Source organism: Trachypithecus francoisi, unplaced genomic scaffold (assembly GCF_009764315.1).
Source record: "Trachypithecus francoisi isolate TF-2019V2 unplaced genomic scaffold, Tfra_2.0 Lachesis_group14, whole genome shotgun sequence".
NCBI classification, from domain to species: domain Eukaryota; kingdom Metazoa; phylum Chordata; class Mammalia; order Primates; family Cercopithecidae; genus Trachypithecus; species Trachypithecus francoisi.
Window position 1 is genome coordinate 40,172,711 of NW_022681459.1, and position 16,582 is coordinate 40,189,292.

A 16,582-nucleotide genomic window follows, 5' to 3' on the forward strand; every position below is an offset into this window, starting at 1 on the left:
CTGCCAGTTTCCTTTCTTGCAGCTGACAAGCATGAACAAATCTTCTTCAAAAATGCAGAACAAGGCTGGGTGCAGTGGTTCAGGCCTATAATCCCAAAACTTTGGGTGACCGAGGCGGGCGGATCACCTGAAGTTAGGAGTTCAAGACCAGCCTGGCTAACATGGTGAAACCCCATCTCTACTAAAAATACAAAAATTAGCCAGGCATGGTGGCAGGCATCTGTAATTCCAGCTACTCGGGAGGCTGAGGCAGGAGAATCACTTGAACCCAGGAGGTGGAGGTTGCAGTGAGCCAAGATCAGGCCACTGCACTCCTGCCTGGGGGACAAGCGTGAGACTGTCTCAAAAAAAGAAAAACAAATAAACTACAACAACAACAAAACAGAAACAAAACCAGAACTTTGCCCCAGTTCTGTGCCTTCCTTCCTCTTTCCATAAATCCTGTGGCTTTTGTCTACTGCCAGGACAAGGAATACTTTCTAAATGCTGCCACATTTGTCCTCAGTGAACAACCCCAAAGGTTCAGGGGTGTGCCCCTCACTGCCAGAGAGAATGGGTGGAACCTGGTGACTAAATCTGTGTGGAGTTAGCCAGCATCTTCCCATGCCGGCGCTCTCACTCACCCCACACAGTGCAAAGAGGACAAACCAGAATTCTCCATGGCATTTACTCCAAGGCACTAACTTTTTAGCTTCATCGTGTATTTCTCTATCCTTCCTCTGCTCCATCTTACCTCTTTGCCTGTGGGGATTGGAAGCTTCTAAAGAGAGTGAGACCTATTAGCTGGCATAACTCAGGGCAGCCTTAATCTAAGGGCCAGGGAAGGTTGGGGAGGGAAAGACTGAGTGGGTTTGGGAACTGGTGGGAAGGAGGGAGGGAGGGGCTGCCTGTGAGAAGTCTAGGTGGCAACACCAGCAGCTGGGTGTGGGGAGTGGCCAGCCCACAAGACAGTATGGGCAAGCCAAAGCCCAGGACAGAGCCTGGTCTTGCAGGGTAATGGGGGGGCCCACCCAGGAGTGCCCAGTAAACAAGAAGGAGGAGCCAGGTCATCAGCCCAGCAGAAAGGGGAATGAGGAGTTGCCAGAAGAATCCTGCTGAGAGGCCAAGGCGCAAAGGTTTCATTTGAGCCCCCGATACTGACTTGGTGGCTCCCTGGGGGCATTCTCGGTCTGTAAAAGGGGCTAAATGCTCAAACTATGACCTGCTGCAACGAGAAACAGTGAGGCTCTGTACACAAAGAGCTTAGCTCAAGACCTGGCACTGGCACGTATCCCACACTGAAAACATTGGGGACTTTTTGTGTTTATAAAAATCAGTCCTACACGCTGCTACTAAAGTCATTCCTCCACATACAACAACCCAACCTGATTCTGTGAACCCAGTGGATACTAAGCCAGAGGCTATGGGAAAGGAGGAGAAGCAGTTTTAGCAGACAAGCGCGCAGAACCCAAAGGGGTCTGGTCAAGGAGACACCAGCAGCATGTGAGCAGGTCGTGGAGCTCACAGCCTCCAGGCCATGGGGAACTGCACCCTGGCTTCTGCCCACACTGGCCTCCTTTCCACCACAGCCAAACAACCTACTTCCTCACCCCCAACTTCTGCTCCTCTGGAGAGCTCTTTCACCAAAGCCTTTCCACCAGCAGGTTCCAGGCACTTCCTCCCGCTGTAATTCAACAACTACCAAAAAGGAGGTCCCTGCCAAAGAATCTAAGTTCCAGTCAGTAATTATGTAAATGGCACATCTGGGGTAACCCAGGGGGTTAGTATGCAGGGAAGGCAAAAATTTAACATGCACCCAGTGGGGGCCCAGGCCACTCTCTTGGCAGTGTGTGGTGTGTGGCACCGGGCTTGGGGCCACATGGACCAAGGGCCATCCTGGCTCAGCCTCCACTTCTTCCTCTGTAGAACAGAGCTGCAGAGACAGCGCTGCACAAGCCAGGGTGGTGGCAGTGCCTTCACCTGGGCATTCAGGGATGGGCAGGGACCACTGTCTGCTAGGATTATAGAGGCATTGCCCCTAAAACAGAAACTGAATTGTAAAGTTCTTTTGGCAAATTTGAGGTTTCCACAACAAACCCACTAAAATGGAAAGCCTGTATGATTAGAGAACTTCAGCATCATTTTATTCTCAGAACCTTAGCACAGTGCCTGGCACACAGAACGCATGTGGTAACTACTTGTTAAACAAATGACTGTACCATGGAGCAATTCCAAATTTCATAAAATAAAGAGAAGCCGGGAATTCATATCCCTGAAAAGCATAATGTACACAGAAGTCTACCTCTACCTAGAAAGGGGATGTGTATTACAAATTACACACTCTACACAACAAACTCTATAACAGCATGGCCCAATGCCACTCCGGCCACAAAGGCCACGTTCTGGAGTCTCTGCTGTCCACTGCAGCAGCCACTAGCTTCCCTGTGGGAAAATGCGGGCTTGAAATTTATTTGGTACGACTGAGGAACTGCATTTTTTCATTTTATTTAATTTTAGTTGACTTTTAGGATTTTTTTTTTCTTCCATTTTAAAAATATATGGCCGGGCGCGGTGGCTCACGCCTGTAATCCCAGCACTTTGGGAGGCTGAGGCGGGTGGATCACAAGGTCAGGAGATCGAGACATCCTGGCTAACACGGTGAAACCCCGTCTCTACTAAAAATACAAAAAATTAGCCGGGTATGGTGGTGGGCGCCTGTGGTCCCAGCTACTCGGGAGGCTGAGGCAGGAGAATGGCGCAAACCCAGGAGGCAGATCTTGCAGTGAGCCGAGATTGTGCCACTGCACTCCAGACTGGGAGAGCGAGATTCCGTCTCAAAAAATAAAAAAAATACACACACATATATATATATTTTTCCTATAAAAAAAAAAAAAATATATATATATATATATAAAATTAGAGAGAGTATGTCACTATGTGAACCAGGCTGGTCTCAAACTCCCGGCCTCAAGTGATCCTCCCATCTCGGCCTCCCGAGGTGTTGGGATTACAGGTGTGAGCCCCTGTGCCCGGCCTAATTTTAGTTAATTTAAATGTAAACAGCCACACATGCTTAGATAGCACAGCTCTAGAAAGCAAAACTTTTGCTTAGCTTCTGTTTTATTTTTACCATGAAAATGCATACAGTATAACTATTTTAAGCTGAAAAGACCCAGATATTTATTCATATCCTCTCAAGAAGCACAAGCTGGGCTTAGCTTCATTAAAAAAAAAAAAAAAGTGACTGTGGGTTTGGCACTCTGAAAGCCACCATAAAGGAAGTCACCGGCAATGATAATGACAGGTGTGCTTTACAAAGGCGCTCAGAGGACGCCCCGAGCTCCCAGCCGTGCCCTGGGCGCTGCCCCGTTAAATACCTGTGCCATGGGCTGTCTGCCCAAAGGGATGGAGCTTGACGGGATGGCGGACACAGCGGTGGTGGGCGGGAACCGGGCTCTTATGTGCATCCCACCTTGGGCCAAGGCTTCCGTGATCATCTTTGAGGACAGAGGGACAACAGACAAGGTGATCGCAACAAAGAAACTCAGTGCCTGGGCAGGTGGAGAGGACATGTGTAGCCTCTGCAAGAAGGAGCACCAGGGCGAGGAACCCTTGGACAGCTCGGGGCAGCCTGGGAAGGGAGGCCGCCCACACATTCAAGCCCACAGCACCTCCAGGTCTATCTGGGCACTGGGAATCTAGAAGATTTGCCAAGAATGCTGCTTCCAGACCTTTCTATTCTATTGGCTGCTCTCCTGCACTGGTGTCAACACACTTCTGAACACACCTCGCTAACAGATTAGAATTCTATAGCCCACAGAACCATCAGAGCCAGACCTTGAGGGCCCGGGCTGGTGTTTCTGGAGACCAGGCTCCCGGGGACAGACGTCAAGAGTACATTCCACCAAAGCTTGTGATGAGAACACTCGACTCCCACTGAACCATGAGCTCAGGTAAGCCTGCTCACAGCGTCCTTCCTTCTCAGTGGCACACTTCTTACAGCCCCAACCCAAATCATCCACCTCTCCTCCTCCAGGCCTGAGGGCTGCTGGTTCTGGTATCTATTGAGGAACCGGTTTTCTTTCATAACAAAAATGGGCAAAGGTGAGCAAAAGAAGCCTAGGGGGACTGCTTGGCAGGCCTCCGCCCTGATGAGGAAGTTCACCTCCACAGGGATGTGAGTCAGGAACTCCAGTATGAGCCAGGACCATTTCCCTCATCTATGGACACTTCTTGAACTATAAAGGCAGCAGGGCAGCTGAGCACTGTTGTGGGCGCAGGCCCGACCACTCTTGCTCTGGGTTCTGAGTTGGAGATAGGGCCCGAGTCTCGTTCCTGGAGAGCAAGGCCTACAGGCACTTAGGATGGTAACAAACTAGAATAAAACACGCCAAGCTCAGAAAGAAAGCAGGACTGATCCACGGAAAAACAACACATCTCATGGTGGGAGGCTGTGCTCCGGGTCCCAAGCTCCGGGAGGTGCTGTCAGCCTTCAGTGCAGGCAGCGACGGATGCCAGTAACACAGCTCCAGCAGGAGAGTGGCTGCAGGGAGACCTGTGGCCTCACACACAGGGCCCACACTCACAACCATGGGCACACACAGGAGGCACTAGAAGCCGGGGTGACACGGCCTAGCAGATGCCAACCAGAACCTCACTCGTTCCTCCTGTAGCCAGAACAACAAATGAACTAACTGGGGGTGAGAAACAAAGAAGCGATCCCAATGGGGTAAGAGTCTATTTACCACTACCTGCGGCACTTCGGAGGAGCCCGTCTGAGAGTGCAGCAGTGCTCAACAGCACTCGTTCCACAAGGGAGAAAAGCCTAGAAGTAAGTCAGATGGTATGAGAGAAGCAAACTTTTTTTCCAGGAAGAGAAAAACAAACAAAAAAACACAAGGAAGGCAAAGCTTAAGTCTAATGTACTTCTGACTGGTGTTCTTATAACTGAGAACTCCTGATAAGGAAAGCCCAGTTTCTTTCAACTACAAATGCCAACCCAAAAGCACCAGTTATGTCTACTGGATCCGATGAGCCAGGCAGCTCTCAACAACATTTCACTACTTCCCAACGCACATCTACCCAGAGAGGAGTCCAAAAAACCTCTCCCCACTCCCAGGTCTGACTCTCCCCACTGCAGTCACTGTGCAGAAGGGTCCAGGGTCCACAGAAAAGAGAGAGGGTCCTCCAGGGTGGCCAAGGCTTCAGTAGAGCTGCTGTGAATCAGCAATGCCACATACATGTCTATAATGGAGGTCTGTCTTTGATAATCCTTTGTGACTTGTAAATTAGAGTTTGGTTTTCACATACTAAAAGAACAGAAGGTTAAACGACAAAGGTATAGGGACTGTTTGAAAATGAGATGCATGGCCAGGCACAGTGGCTTACGTCTGTAATTCCAGCACTTCGGGAGGCCAAAGCGGGCACATCTCTTGAGGCCAGGAGTTCAAGACCAGCCTGGCCAACATAATGAAACCTCGTCTCTACTAAAAATACAAACATTAGCCAGGTGTGGTGGTGCATACCTGTAATCCCAGCTACTTGGGAGGCTGAGGCAAGAGAATTGCTTGAATCCAGGAGGTGGGGTTGCAGTAAGCCAAGATTGAGCCAATGCACTCCAGCCTGGGCAACAGAGCAAGACTGTCTCAAAAAAAAAAAAAAACCCGGCATGGTGACTTATGCCTGTAATCCCAGCACTTTGGGAGGCCAAGGTGGGCGGATCACCTGAGGTCGGGAGTTCAAGATCAGCCTGACCAACATGGAGAAACCCTGTCTCTACTAAAAATACAAAATTAGCCAGGCACAAGCCTGTAATCCCAGCTACTTGGGAGGCTGAGGCAGGAGAATCCCTTGAACCCAGTAGGCGGAGATTGCAGTGAGCTGAGATTGCGCCATTGCACTCCAGCCTGGGTGACAGAGCAAGAGCTTCCGTCTTAAAAAAAAAAAAAAAAAAAAAGAAAACGAGATGCATTCTGTCCTGTTTCTTGCTTTTTTTTTTTTTTTTGAGACGGAGTCTCTCTCTGTCACCCAGGCTGGAGTGCAGTGGCCGGATTTCAGCTCACTGCGAGCTCCGCCTCCCGGGTTTACGCCATTCTCCTGCCTCAGCCTCCCAAGTAGCTGGGACTACAGGCGCCCGCCAACTCGCCCGGCTAGTTTTTTGTATTTTTTAGTAGAGACGGGGTTTCGCCGTGTTAGCTAGGTTGGTCTCGATCTCCTGACCTTGCGATCCACCCGTCTCGGCCTCCAAAAGTGCTGGGATTACAGGCTTGAGCCACCGCGCCCGGCCTGTTTCTTGCTTTTTTAAAGAGACAAGAGTCTTGCTCTGTCTCCCAGGCTATAGTGCAATGCTGTCATCACAGCTCATTGCAGCCTCAAACCCCTGGGCTTGTGTGATCCTCCCACCTCAGCCTCCCGAGTAACTGGGACTGCAGACACGCACCATTGTGCCCAGCTAATTTTTTATTTTTATTTTTTTGTAGAGACAGGGTCTTGCTGTGTTAGGCAAAGCAAGGACAGGCAAAACTTGCCCAGGATAGTTTTGAACTCCTGGTCTCAAGTGATCCACTCAACTCTGTTTCCCAAAGTGTTGGGATTACAGGCATGAGCCACTGTGCCTGGCATGTCTTGGTTTTACAGGAGAGAAAGAGAAGTCTGCTGTGTCCTGCTAAATCCCCTTATGGGTGACATCGCCCTTCTCAGCTACATAAATAACACTGGAAAGAGAACCAGGTGTGCACAGCACAAGGCTGAGCAATTTTTCCAGAATACTCAGTCCCAGGCTACCCTTTACCACACTCATCACCACAGTACTGCAAAGGGCCTAACAAGGCGCCTCTCTTCAGCTCTAAGATGAGCTTGAGAGACAGGGCATGGAGGGCTGCCTGCATTGGGGCCCCCAATCCCAGAATTTCATTCATGAACTCAGAGGCCTGTTTCCACAGCACGCAGCAGCTTACACATACAAAGCTGCAACACGTGGTCACCACGTCCTGATGTCCACTGTGTGAACAACACAAGGGGAGCTCCAATCTGCATCTCTGACCTCCTGGTTAGATGGTGGCTGATCAGATCTGAAGGCCCTCAAAGTGAACCAGTCACTCACCTCCATCAGCTTCAGGAACAATCTAGGAACAATCTAGGACATCAAGATATGTGTCACTGATAACAGCAAAAAACCAGAAATTATTACAAGGTCCAAGAACAAGATGGTAACTGAGGATGGCAGGAGACATTCACAGAGTATGAGGAGAGTCCCTTGGCGTCGACCAGGGCTTTCTAATTAAAGGAGAACATTTCATCCCATGTTGATGTGGAAGATGCTGCACAAAAACCACAGGAGAGCATGGCCTTGATTATGGGAAAGAATCAGAAAGGACACCAGACCTTCTCTCTCATGGAATGGTTCTCTTACTTCTATTCCTCTCCACTTTCTTACCACACATACTTTTAAAGTTTTTAAATCAGAGTACCATAGCCTCACCTGGTCACTGTGCCAATTCAAGATTCAAAAGAAGATCATCAATCCAGAGGGCCCCTCAGAGCACTTGCTGAGCCCAAACCCCCCCATCCCCCGGCAGGGGAAGCTGCTGTTGGTGGAACAGTGCAGTGAGGGTGCCCAATCAGCCCCCAAGAAACTGCACTGCTTGCAACAAGGCAAGACCAAGCTCTGAGAGAAAACCAGCAGAACGTGGGTTACAGAATTTCAAGGTGCTACATTTGGACTGAGAAGCACCTCATAGATATGCGCTACCCACTGTTGGATTTTGAGAAACTACAAGGCTCCTCTGCCATTAGCACTTGGGAATCCCCTGCAAGGCAGCACATGGTGCCACAGGGCAGGTGGGCAATGATCCTTAAAACACTAAACTCGCTCGGCAACGAACCACAGTGGTAACCACTCTCCATCCTTCCTGTGCCAGCCGGGCGGGGACCTCCACCTGAAACAAGGGGTGGAGAAACCGATAGGAAGACCAGCACTTCAAGGACAGCCTCAGCATGGGCCATGAGCACACACAGCTGGCATCCTGCTTCTGGAAGGTGATGGGATGCCAGTAAGACTGCAGAGTGGACACTTCCTTGAGCTAGAAGCCTAACGAACATACCAGCTGGACCTGCACCAGCTAAGAACATGGGCTGTTCCACAGCTGTTCACTTTCCAAATACCAAGAAATGGAAAGAAAAGGAAAGTTCGGCTGGGCACAGTGGCTCATGCCTGTAATCCCAGCACCTTGGGAGGCTGAGGCAGGTGGATCACTTGAAGTCAGGAGCTTAGGACCAGTCTGGCCCATCTCTACTAAAAATACAAAAAAAAAAAAAAAATTAGCTGGGCATAGTGGTGCATGCCTGTAGTCCCAGCTACTTGGGAGCAAAGGCAGGACAATTGCTTGAATCTGGCAGATGGAGGCTGTAGTGAGCCAAGATTGCACCACTGCACTCCAGCCACTCTAGCCTAGGTGACAGAGCAAGACTTTGTCAAAAAAAAAAAAGGAAGGAAGGAGGGAAGGAGGGGAGGAGGGAGGGAGGGGAAGACAGACGGAGGGAGGGGAGGGAGGCAGAAGTTCTAGGCTGGGAGTGATGGCTCATGCCTGTAATCCCAGCACTTTGGGAGGCTGAGGCGGGTGAATCACTTGAGGTCAGGAGTTCAAACCAGCCTGGCCAACTGGTGAAACCCTATTGCTACTAAAAATACAAAAATTAGCCAGGTGTGGTGGTGTGTGTCTGTAGTTCCAGCTACTTGGGAGGCTGAGGCACAAGAATTGCCTGAACCCCGGAGGCAGAGGTTGCAGTGAGCCAAGATCGCACAACTGCAACCCAGCCTGGATGACAGAGTGAGACTCTGTCTCAAAAACAAAAAAAAAAAAAGAAAGAAAGAAAGAAAAGAGCAGTTCTCACTTTCCTGCTGGGCTTGACCTGCAGTATAGAAGTTTCTGGCCGGGCACGGTGGCTCATGCCTGTAATCTCAGCACTTTGGGAGGCCAAGGTGGGCGGATCATGAGGTCAAGAGATCGAGACCATTCTGGCCAACATGATGAAACTCTCTCTCTATTAAAAATACAAAAATTAGCCGAGCGTGGTGGCGCGCACTTGTAGTCCCAGCTACTCGGGAAGCTGATGCAGGAGAATCACTTGAACCCGGGAGGCAGAGGTTGCAGTGAGCCAAGATCGTGCCACTGTACTCCAGCCTGGCAACAGAGACTCCATCTCAAAAAAAAAAAAAAAAGTTTCCATGAAGTAAGGTCCTGAACAGAGGAGCGACGGTCCAAAGAGGCAAAGGCAGCAGCTTCCACTGGCTGGGCAGTCACTATGTGCCACCACTAAGCTGACTGTGAACATACCACATCCCTCCTCTGCATGAGCCCAGGACAAGGTAGCCCCCCAGGAGGCCTGAGGACATGCCGAGACACACAGGAAGGTGACAGAGACCTCCAACTTTGTCACACGAAGTGGTCAGCCTCCCCCAGTTGTAACTGAATGTGAGTTCTGTGGTGTGTTTCATACAGGGCTCCACCTAAGTAAGAATGTGACATGGGGACCCTGGCCCCAAGTCATTTGGTGCCATGCCAAGGTAGGATGCTAACCTCAGCTGCAGCTAAACACCTCAGATTCCCTCCTCAGACAGCTTCCCAGGGACTTAAAAGAGGTAGCAGGCACCAGGAAGGACATTACTGAGCACCCCCAGGTGTGAGATGAAGCCTGCCACCCTTAAGACGACAGCAAAGTGCAGGCGCACTGCCAGCTGTGGGCTGGGACCCAGCCACAGTCTTACCACATCAACTAGCACATTCTGACTCTTCCTAAAGGCAACATCCCCTCCGAGTCAGGACCAATAGTGTTTCCACCATCATGTGGAAAGCGGAAAAACTGAAGCCCCAGACCGTACGTCTCCCCGCCTCAGTGGCAGCAAGAAGGAGAGGAGGGGCTATAGGAGAAGGTACAGAAACCCTGGGACTCCAATCCCAGGACGCTAGGAGGCCAGATGAGGCCATCTGCATTCCACTGACACGTGACACACAGAGACACACACATGTTCCACACATGTGACACACCAGCAAGCTCAGCAACATGGGAGCAGCATGCTTCTCACCACACAGCACCAGAGTCCCTGAGTGCAGGCGAGCACCAGGATGCCCTCTCCCACGCTCCTGCTGCGTGTGGCTCCCATCTGCTTCCGAGTGTCTAGAAAGCTGCCCTCCACCCTGGTCAGCTCTGTACTCAGACTCTCAAATGGAAAGTGAGAGGTGAGGACAAAACTGCAGCCTTCTACTCTCTGATACATGTTTCCTGAGTCACTCAGAGTGGCAAGGAAGAGGGATGATGAAGGATGCCCAAGCAAAGCTGGAAATGACACGCACTATGAGACTGGTGGGTCCTAGACATGACCAAGCAGAGCTGCCCACCCCAAGGACTCCAGGGGTGTCTTGCAGAGTGCAAGGGGGAGAGAAGCAACTGCTTTACCAACTTAGCCCCCAGCCCCTAATCCAACCAGAATCCTCACTGTAGCACTCCATGTGCAGGTGACCATGCACCTGCTGGTAACTATGGAGCCCTCCACACCCAGGCCCTCCTCACCTGGACTCCGGGAGCCACCATCTGGGCAGCCTGAGCTGTCTGTACTGCCGTCTGCTGCTGCACCTGGGGCTGCACGGGGGGCTGCTGCACCACCATCGGAGCTCGGACCTTAAGGGAGAAAGAAAATGTGATTTGGAGCTACCTGGGTCAGAGAGCAGAGCCCACTCCTCCTGTGGGAGCTTAGGAAATGGAGCCTTTCTTGAGATGAGGAATGGGACTTTCATGACTTCATGTGCTGTGATGTCACCTCACCAGCCATCTAGGATCCCATTAGCTCAAATCCAATTCTGGCAAGTGGCAGTGTGGCCCTCCCACTGGGATGTCTCCACATCCCTCAGCACCAGCTATCACCACAAGCACTGACAGCTTCCAATGCAGAGCTTACAGCCTAGCCTGCTCATCCTCTGCGCCAAGCATGCTGATGGTCCATGAGAGCCTCACTCAGCCTGATTCATTGAAGGAAAGCTGGGTCAGCTGGCCAGCAGAGGGCAGGGCATAGCGGCTCCTGTCTGTATTCTCAGCATTCTGGGAGGCCGAAGCCAGCGGATTGCTTAAGTCCAGGAGATCAAAACTAGCCTGGGCAACATGGCCAAACCCCATCTCTACAAAATATACAAAACTGTGGCTAGGTGTGGGGATGCACACATGCAGTCCCAGCTACTTGGGAGGCTGAGGTGGGAGGATCGCTTGAGCGAGGGAGGTCTGATCACGTCAGTGCACTCCAGCCTGGACAACACAGAGACCCTGTCTTCAAAAAAAAAAAAAAGTGGGGGTGGGGGGCAAGCTTGGGCAAAAGGGGCAACTGTGGAGCCACTGCATGGAGGGGTCTCCAGAGGGACGAGACAGGCCCGCACTACCACACAGGGGGCTCTTCCTTAGACATCTCCAAGCCACCAGGGCAAACCCTTCCAGGGCACATTCTACCATGCAGCACACAAGGGTTTCATTCTGCACAGTCCCAGGGGTCAGGCAGTGTGTCGACTCCCAGGTGACAGATGAGTGACCATATCTGCTCCTCACAACTCTCCTGGACTTCCAGCCTGCCTGTGAGGCCTCTTGTTCACCCCCACATTTGGCTCAGGCCCCACTCCACTCATGAATCACAAATAGAAAAGGCCACAAAAACCAAGTGAGCCAAAGAGTTATCCAAATGGGCCCCTGATGCAGCCACCTCCATCCTGGTGATCATACTCTATCCTCTGTGCCAATGTCACTGAGTAGACTGGCTTTGTGTAGAGATACAAAATGAGACTGGGAATAACAGTATTTTATATTAATACTCCCCTCGAAAATATAGTAACGAACTTTGTTCTCCTGAGACTTGGTAGAGTGTAAAGAAAACAAAAAAGATATTTGCTTAGAACATTAACTCTGAGCAGTTGGCAAACCACCAGACACTGATGGAGCTGGCACATTCTTCCATGTGGTGCCCATCAGTCGAAGTGCTCACAGAACTGCTGCAATCAGCCACACTGCTTGGAATGCGACTTGGTGCCCCAGCAGCAGCAGCCAGCACCCTATGCGGGGTGCAGAAGCAGCTCTTGGAACACAAAACGCAAAACACATGCTTCCCTGCTGAGCTGTGCTAGAGTCAGCAGGGCTGGCAAGGGGCGGGGGCCGCCTGAAGTCTCAGCACTTGAAGAATAGGACATGCTATCTCTAGTCAAAGACTCTAGAAACTACTGCTGACAGAGCCACGGGCTGCATGTGCTCCACTGTGGGCCACAGGTACTCACAAATTTCAGTGGTGGTTGGGTATACAACATTTGTCCAGGGAGAGCTTGTGCCTGCGACACCAAAGGCTGGGTCTGTGACTGTGGCGGGAGTTGTGATGGTTGGTTCTGAGCAACTGGAGGCTGCTGGGGCTGTGGTGGTGGCTGGTGGTGCTGTGGATGATGCATCTGCTGCAGCTGCTGGGGCAGAGCTTGGGTGGGCGGAGGCTGTGGCTGCTGCATCGGTGGCTGCTGAATTGGCGGCTGGGCCTGCAAAGCCTGCTGCTGCTGCTGTTGCTGCTGCTGCTGCTGTTGCTGTTGCTGGAGCTGCAGCTGTGCTATTCGCTGCAGCTGCTGCTGCTGCTGCTGTATCTAGAGACAGACCAAGCAGCACTCGGTTATCGCTCATTTGCCTCTGTGGCACCAGCTCCTCCCTGTGACACTCTGGGCCCCAGGAAGCCCAGGTGGCCATCTGCAGAGCCATCAAGAAGGCCTTCCTGGCTGGGTGCAGTGGTTCATGCCTATAATCCCAGTACTTTGGGAGGCCGAGGTGGGCAGATCACCTGAGGTCAGGAGTTCGAGACCAGCCTGGACAACCTGGCGAAATCCTGTCTCTACTAAAAATACAAAAATTAGCCAGGCATGGTGGCTCACACCTGTAATCCCAACTACTTGGGAGGCTGAGGCAGGAGAGCTACCTGGGAAGCTGAGAATCACCTGAACCAGTGGGGTGGAGATTGCAGTGAGCCGAGATCACACCGCCGCACTCCAGCCTGGGCGACACAGTAAGACTCAAAAAAAGTCTCAAAAAAAAAAAAAGAAAAGAAAAGAAAAAAAAAGGCCTTCCTGAGCTGACAGGCTGACCTCTCACTTACATGGGGAGAGGCACATCTCCCATAGAAAGACTCTGGGTCCCCGAGGCCAACACCAGCTGCCTTCCTGACACTGAGGAGGCACCAAGCGTGTGTCTGGGCTCTGGTCTACCATTCCACTAGGATGGTTCAAAGGACATATCTAGAAGCTTCAGCAAAAGGTGACAATGAACAGGTATAGCTCCATGGAAGCTAGGATAAAAGCTGAGGCAACTGCAGATTTCTGAAGCCTCTGCAATGATGCTTGTTTTGCCCCTACAGGTCAGTGGCATGAGCCTCACGGTGACAGTCAAGATCTGCTGGTTAGCATGAGAAGGAAAAGTGTGGCTGCAGATGCACCGTCGGCTCTGGGACAGGCGCCCCAAGATCCAGAGAAGCCCAGCAAGCTGAGGCCTGAAGGGGTAGGAGGGTGGTGGCGGCCCTTTGGGGCTTTCCTCTCCCAACCAAGACCTGTTGTGAGGGCAGATGTTTAACACGTCTAGACTCTCTATGGAAACTATGGGAAGCTGAACAACTTCTGAGAAGCAGTGCTGCTAACATGACATCACCATCACCCCATGGAACACCAGCTGGAGGCTGACTAACACTGAGCCCAGAACCCAAGACAGAGAGGTAAACAGGAGGCACACGTGTCCTCAGCCAAAATGGTCCACAGTGGCTCAAGTAGTCCCAAGCCTCAGAGTGTTCATCTCACTTCTTGCTTCAGCTCACTCTTGTTTGAATCCCTCGCAGCCCCTGAAGCACACAGGAGGCCTACCGCCAGATGCCCCGAGCCCAAATGGAAGGGCTCGATCACAGAACCTTCCTAGTGAGTCAGGGCCTGTTTTTCCTACCTCTCTCAGACTTTTCTTTCCCTTTTTTTTTTTTTTTGAGACGGAGTCTCGCTGTCACCCAGGCTGGAGTGCAGTGGTGCGATCTCAGCTCACTGCAACCTCCGCCTCCCAGGTTCTAGCAATTCTCCTGACTCAGCCTCCCGAATAGCTGGGATTATAGGTGTGCGCCATGTCCAGCTAATTTTTTGTATTTTTAGTAGACGGGGTATTTTTAGACGGGGTTTCACCATGCTGGCCATGCTGCTCTCGAACTCTTGACCTGGTGATCTGCCTGCTTCAGCCTCTCAAAGTGCTGGGATTATAGGCATGAGCCACTGGGCCCAGCCTTGTCCCAGACTTTTCGAGAAGCCCATGGAAAAGGGCAGGCACATGTGTGTCAAGAGGACCCTCGGCTGGCTCCGTGCACTGCACCCAGCATCGTGACTGATGCCAGCCCAGGGCTCACATTGCAGGAGGGAGGCCAAGAGCAGGAACAGGAGACCTGGTACCTGTTGCTGATTTTGATGATGCAATTTAATTAGATGCTGCTGCTGCTGCTGCTGCTGCTGGAGCTGCTGCTGCTGCTGCTGCACTACTGCTTGGAACTGCTGCTGCATGGCATTCTGCTGAGCCTGGAACTGCTGCTGTTGCTGCTGCTGCTGCTGCTGTAGCGCCGCCTGCTGCTGCTGCTGGAACTGCTGCTGTTGCTGCTGCTGCTGCAGCGCCACCTGCTGGAGCTGCAGCTGGGCTGAGAAAAGACCAGAGTCTCCAGTCAGTCCACAAGGCAGGTTCCCAGAAACGCTGCAGGGCTGCACAGCAAGGGACAAAACAGCCAGCAAAGTCCCCACTGCCACGGCTGCCACTGGAATCTGAACGTTCCATTTACCACAGACAGAAAGATAGAATACGAAGTAGCATTTGTGTTGATTTTGGAATTTCCTATCACGAGTTACTCTGTTAATAACCAAAGAGAAAAGAAAAGGGACAACTGAGTCTTTTGGATAGGTAAGAAGCCTAGACTCTGGAAATCAGTCATCTCCTCTCTGTCTCTATGGATTGGCCACTTCTGGACTCTGTACGAATGGCACCAAACGTGCTGTTTTGTGACTAGCTTCTTTAGCATAATAGTTGAGTTCGCCCATGTCGTGGCATGTATCAGCTTTTCCGTGTCATTTTTATCGCCAAATAATATTCTACAACACCGATTTCCTGTGTTTTATTTATCCATTCATCAGCTGATGAACATTTGGGCTGCTTCTACTTTGTGGCTATTATGAAAACTGCTTATATGAACAGTCAATTACAAGATTTTCTGAGGTGAGGTTTCTTTTGGGGTGAACATAAAAATGTTCTAAAATTGTGATGATGGTTGCACAACTCTGTGAGTTACACTAAAACCTACCGAGTGGAGCACTTCAGATGGGTGAATTGTATGCTGAAGAGAATGATGTCTCAATAAAGCTGTATTAAAGAAATACAGAGAGATCCTTTGTATACTTTGCCGTTTCCTCCAATGGTAACATTCTACAAAATTACAAGGTATCATAACCACGATGTGTGCTCACTTGTGTAGGTGTGTGTACTCAGTTCTGGACAATTTAACCACCTGGGTGGGTTCAGTCACCACCAGTCAATACACTGCACAGTCCCCATACCACAAGGATCCCTCATGTTGCCACCTCTCTCAGCAACCCGGACTCACAAACTCTGGCAACCACTGCAGCATCCTCCATTTCTAAAATTTTGTAATTTCAAAATTACATATGATATTTCAAAAATGGAACCATACAGTATGAACCTTTGGCTTTTTACATTCAGCATACAGGTTGTAGTTCTAGCAACAGTTCCTTCCTTGTACTGCCAGGGTATTCCATAGTACAAGCACCTCAAACTGTGTTTAACCATTCACGTGAAGGACATTTGGGTAACTGCAGATTTGGGCTACCACAAATAAAGCTGCTGTTAAAATTTGTGCCTGGGTTTTTATGCAAGGTTTCCATTTCTCTAGGAAAAATATCCAAGAGTGTAACTGCTGAGTTGCATATTTCATTTTGAAAGAAGGTAAAATCACTTTACATTCTGACCAGCAATATGAGTGATTCAGTTTCTCTGTCACCAACATTTGAGGCTGTCACTATTCATTTTAGCAATTCTGATGGGTGTAAGTTTTTTTTTTTTTTTTGAGATGGGATCTCACTCTGTTGCCCAGGCTGGACTGAAATGGTGCCATTGTGGCTCACTGCACCCTTGACCTCCTGGGCTCAAGTGACCCTCCTGCCTCAGCCTCCCAAGTAGCTGGAACTACAGATGCATGCCACCACACCCAACTAATTTGTAAAATTTTTGTAGAGGCAGTCTCACTTTGTTGCCCAGGCTGATCTCAAACTCCTGGGTTCAAGTGATCCTCCTGCCTCGACTTCACAAAGTGTTGAGATTACAGGCATGGGTCACTGTGCCTGGCCACGTGTAAAGCTTTTTAAATTTATTTTGTGACAGATTTCTAACTCTATTTGACATTCATAAAACATGTATGACCGGCTGGGTGCAGTGGCTCACACCTGTAAATCCCAGCACTTTGGGAGGCTCAGGCAGGAGGATCATTTGAGGTCAGGAGTTTGAGACCAGCTTGTCCAACATG

The 16,582-nt window shown here is 50.6% G+C and overlaps 1 protein-coding gene across 5 annotated transcripts in view; it reads right to left on the reverse strand.

Moving 5' to 3' along the window:
• MED15 (mediator complex subunit 15) overlaps positions 1–16,582 on the reverse strand; it is an 86,873-nt gene that overhangs the window by 9,609 nt on the left and 60,682 nt on the right. For 3 of the 5 annotated variants that reach the window (XM_033232852.1, XM_033232855.1, XM_033232853.1), the window contains 4 exons: positions 14,454–14,692; positions 12,285–12,632; positions 10,549–10,656; positions 3,357–3,476 (listed from right to left, as the gene is read on the reverse strand). In XM_033232852.1, coding sequence (XP_033088743.1) covers positions 3,357–3,476; positions 10,549–10,656; positions 12,285–12,632; positions 14,454–14,692 — 815 coding nt within the window. The remainder of the gene's footprint in view (positions 1–3,356; positions 3,477–10,548; positions 10,657–12,284; positions 12,633–14,453; positions 14,693–16,582) is intronic. The other 2 variants (XM_033232854.1, XM_033232856.1) reach the window with 1 other exon arrangement.